At 44.3% G+C, this 4,603-nt stretch overlaps 1 protein-coding gene across 1 annotated transcript; it reads right to left on the bottom strand.

Annotated features, from left to right (window-relative positions):
* Window positions 1-3,268: 3,268 nt before the first annotated feature.
* Window positions 3,269-4,603, bottom strand: LOC104903462 (uncharacterized). Its single transcript, XM_048637020.1, has 2 exons — window positions 3,864-4,603; window positions 3,269-3,713 (listed from the first exon to the last, which is right to left on the bottom strand). The coding sequence occupies exons 1-2, from the start codon at window positions 4,601-4,603 to the stop codon at window positions 3,269-3,271; spliced, it is 1,185 nt and encodes a 394-aa protein (XP_048492977.1).

The raw sequence follows: 4,603 nt of genomic DNA, 5'->3' as shown, positions 1-4,603 counted from the left end.
CCTAATGAAGTTGTCGCCAGACGGTACTGGTACTTTAGCCGAGCTACCACCAACATTGGACGAACAACATCCTATTTAGAGCTGGAAAGCACTTCAGCTGAAGAAATGATGGAATACTTAGAGTATCGGAGTATTCCATCAATAACTCCTCCTTTAAGGGTCCGTCGAATTGGATCCCCTTCAAGGAGTTATTTTACAACGATAACTTCCTGGTCGCCGCCGGCTTGCGGCGGGCCGAGGATAGAGGTATAACTTGTAATTTTTTCTAAGTAAAATCCCTCGTCCAATGACAACCATTAATCTAATCATGCTCATTCTCTTTATACAGATTCGACCAGAGAAGCGCTCAAGAAGTCTTGGACGGGAGATATGAGTATGTCCAAGTTCATAGACTCCCTCTTGAAGGAGTTCAGCAAAACCGGCTCTAAGAAGAGGACGGATACCCTGGTATACTTAGCAATATTTTGTTTAGCTTTTTATCTTTTTTTTTATTTTTTTATTTGGACGAATCCTTTCTTTAAGGAGCAAACCGTCCTGTGGTAATTTGGACGGCTTCTTGCAACCTTCGTGCCTCGTCCAGTAGTGAACATGCTAAACTTTTGGACGAGTGCTATCGATTGAACGGACCTCGGTCCACGGAGGAACTCGGCCAAAAATCTACACCCCTGTAGGAGCTAGGGAAGTCGTCCAGAGTTTATTGGTCGGCTTCCTTCTAGTAACTTGGACGGACTCCTTATTTGACAAAGCTCCGTCCAAACTAGAGCTATACCATTCATGGTCGGTCTACCTTTTCCTTTCTCTTGGCATTAACATTGTTGTTTCTTTTTCAGAAAAATGCCACAACGTCGAAGGCGTTGGCCGAAAAGGCGGCTACCAAGACAAGGCCGGCCGCAATTGGGGATGCGCCTCCACCCAAAAAATCCAAAGGTTTCATTACAAAGAAGAAGAAACCATCACGGCCTGCTCCCAAGGTCGTAATTTCTATTCCGGCCGAGGATGACCCTCCTACTATCGAGGAGAGGGCCTTGGTTACTTACACGGGCTCTGTCGACCGTACTCTCCCACTTACTTCTGAGCAACCGGATGCGGTTGCTCATTTGGACGAGATAGGGACTTAGTCTGCCCAGCCGGATACGGCCTTGGACGGGTCAGCCTTTTCTGGGCCAGTTGCCAAACCGGTATCCCAGATGCCGGAGGCATATAGGACGGCCTCCCGATCTTGTGGTGAGTCTTATTACTCTAACATAGTTAGGACTTTGCGCGTTGGCAGGCGGCCGATGAGTCCGTCAATTAAACAAGTCGTAGTCATACCCGTCCGAAATATTGACGAGTCTCCTCTTTCAGATAAAGGAAAAGGGCCAGCTAATGTAGCTCCTGATGGCTCTCCAGCACTCTCGGTCGATGAATCCTCGGCCGCTTTGGCGAGGATGACTTCGGCCGACCGTGAGAAGGTCAAGTAGGAGCTTTTAATATGTTTCCCTGAGCCTTACATCAAAGGTTTGAGGGGGGCTTCATTAGAACATGTACACTACATGTCTCAACTGGCTGCTGAGGTATATTCTTATTCTTTTGCCGCCTGATTTCTATACTTGTATATATTTTTCTCACTTTTGTAATCGTCCTAACATATCTTCGTCTTTCCTATTACAGCTCTTTGCTCGCAGTATGATTATTGAAGACTGGGCAAGACTTCTTAGAAAGGAAAACAAGCAGCTCGTCCGGGAGGTTACCAAGGCGGCAGACCTGGCTCAGTTTTCGATGGCCGAGCAGGAAGTGCTGCACCGTCAGTCCATGGAAGGCTGGAAAAGCGCTCGGCCGAAATGGAGGGCGAGAATCAAAAGTACCTGCTCCGGCTGACGGAGTAACTGTACGAGAGGGCTATCCTGGAGCGCGCTCTTAAAGACGAGAGAAACTCAACCCTGCTGGCGGCTGCGGAGCTTTGAAGAGAAAACCGTTATCTTCGAGGCAAAAACAACGCCCTGGCAGAGGAGGCTAAGTCAGCTTTTGAGTCGGCCAAGGAAGCTCTGAACGAGGTGATCGACACTTCAAGATCCTGGGTTGTGAAGGCCTTTGAGATGCTGGCCGAGGAGGATGATGTCCCAAGATTCGTCCGTCGGCTATACTTTCAAGAAAGTCTTCACAAGGCCACTGTGAACGGGAAGGAACTTCCAACCTTTCAAGAGTCTTCGGACGACGAAGAAGGAGAAGAAGAGGCCGACCCTGAAACTCAGGACGAAGATAACACTGATCCTCCAGAGGCTTAGTTTTCCCTTCCCTTAGACTTGGCCTCAGGGATTTTGTACTTTGTAACTTTTTTTTTAATCTCTCTCTCTCTTTTTTTTTTTTTTTTTGTATTTTTAGACTAGGTTGTAATTTCCTCTTTTAATCATCTATAAAAGAGTTTCTTTTTTCTTACAACTTTGCTTCATATGACGTCTATTATTTAATCCAATTATTCTGAACAAAAAATGCTAAGTATAAAAACTATTCAGCCTGAAACTCGAATATTGTTCGTTAGAACTTATTATACCAAACTTCTTTGTACAAGAAGGACTTTATTATCTGCAGTTGTATTTTTAGCCATTATGCCCCCTTCTTAGACGAAGAGGTCTCAGTAACCTTTCTTTGATTCAAGAAGGAAAATGACCATGATATACTGATGCAAGATAACTCAACTCTTTATGAAGGTTATGGCAACTCGTCTATCCTTATTTTAAGATTTGAAATAAATTATTACTTTACTAAGGTTGTTATCTCAGGGTATGGCCTTTGGACGGAAAGTATGACACTTTCACTAAAGCGTCTTAATTCCAGCCGCCTTCGTTTAGGAGATGTTAAGTTTTTAAGTTAACTAATTGTAAGCCTTTATCATGTGCTATCCTTCATAGGATTTTAACATGTTGGCCGGTCTCCTAATAGAAGATGTTTTCATTTGCCGTTCTGCTTTGAATGCCGGCTTGGCCGATGGTATATACCTTTGGAGAACTAAATAAGGCATACATATCAAACAAAGAGACAGTCATAGTAGGGAAGTAGCTAGATTTGTATATATGAATTTTGCTTGACTGGGAGCCAAGATACATGTATACATCTCTATTTTTTCATTAATGTGTACTTAAGCTATCAAAAGATTACACTTTTTTGAGCTATCTTAGACAAAGTATTTCTTCAAAGTATCAGAGCTCCACGTCCTGGGAACAGGACGACCGTCCATATGTTTTAGCCGAAAGGTGCCACTCTGAACTTCTTGGACTATCTTGTAAGGTCTTTACCGATTGGGAGTGAGCTTACCCATTTCTTTGGCACGACCAACTGCTTCCATTTTTCTTAAGACGATATCTCCTTCCTTCAATGTCTGCCTAGCCACTCTCTTGTTAAATTCTCGAGTTATTCTTAATTTATAGAGTTGCATCCTTAATAGAGCATTGCCCCTTACTTCAGGAACCTGATCTAATGCCATCCTAAGAGCAGCCCAATTGGCGTCTTCTGAATAAAGCATGACTCGCAGGGTTGGTTCTTCAATTTGAATGGGGAGGACGGCCTCTGAGCCATAGACGAGCATAAACGGAGTTTCTCCAGTTGAGTTCTTGGTCGTTGTTCTGATCGACCAGAGAACCAACTGTAATTCTTCTACCCACAATCCTTTTGCATTGTCTAGCTTTTTTAATTCCTGATGATAAGATCTTGTTGAAGGCTTCAATTTGTCCATTGGCCTGGGATGGGAAACAGCAGCAAAGTGAGCTTTAATAATACCCTGATCGGCCAGCCATTCATAGAGCTTGGGTGTTTCAAACTGTGGTCCATTGTCAAAAACGATAGAGTGAGGCATCCCAAACCTTGTGATGAGGTTCTTCCAGATGAACCCCTTCACATCATTGGTGGTGATTCCTCTCATTGCTTCAGCCTCCACCCATTTTGTGAAGTAGCCTACTACTACTATCACAAATTTTTTCTGGTCGGCTGCTATAGGAAATGGCCCAAGAATATCCATTCCCCATTTGCCAAAGGGAAGGGGAAAAAGAACTGGAGTCAGATAGTTGGACGGCTTCTGATAAATGTTGCCATGCCTTTGGCAACTATCACACTTCTTTGCATGCAGCAGAGCGTCCTCCTTCAAAGTAGGCCAATAATAACCAGTCCTTAAGGCCTTTTCCCCTAATGCCCTTCCCCCAATGTGGGAAGCACAAGCTCCTTCATGCAGCTCCTTCATGACATCTAGGTCGTCTTCTCGAGAAATACACTTAAGGAGTGACCGGTCAAAGGCCTTTTTGTAGAGAGTTCCATCCCACAATTCAAACCATTTGTCCTTGGCCTTCACATACTTAGCTTCCAAGGGATCAGTGGGCAGGCGCCCTGTTTTCTTGTATTCTATGATGGGGCTCATCCAGACGTTTTCTCGGCTGAGGAATAGAACTTCCTTTTGATCAATGCTCTTGGCCGGCTTAACCTCCCAAAACACAGTCCTCGGGACATCACCTTCGACCGAACTTGCTAATTTTGCGAGAGCGTTGGCTTGATGATTCTCGGACTTTGGAACTTGGTCGAGAAAAAATCGTTTCAATGTTTTAATTTCTTCTTGAACCAACTTCATGTACTTGCTCAT

Source organism: Beta vulgaris, chromosome 9, assembly GCF_026745355.1.
Source record: "Beta vulgaris subsp. vulgaris cultivar EL10 chromosome 9, EL10.2, whole genome shotgun sequence".
Lineage (NCBI taxonomy): Eukaryota > Viridiplantae > Streptophyta > Magnoliopsida > Caryophyllales > Amaranthaceae > Beta > Beta vulgaris.
The sequence above is the reverse complement of the archived record's forward strand: the minus strand, read 5'-3'. Positions and strand labels throughout refer to the sequence as shown.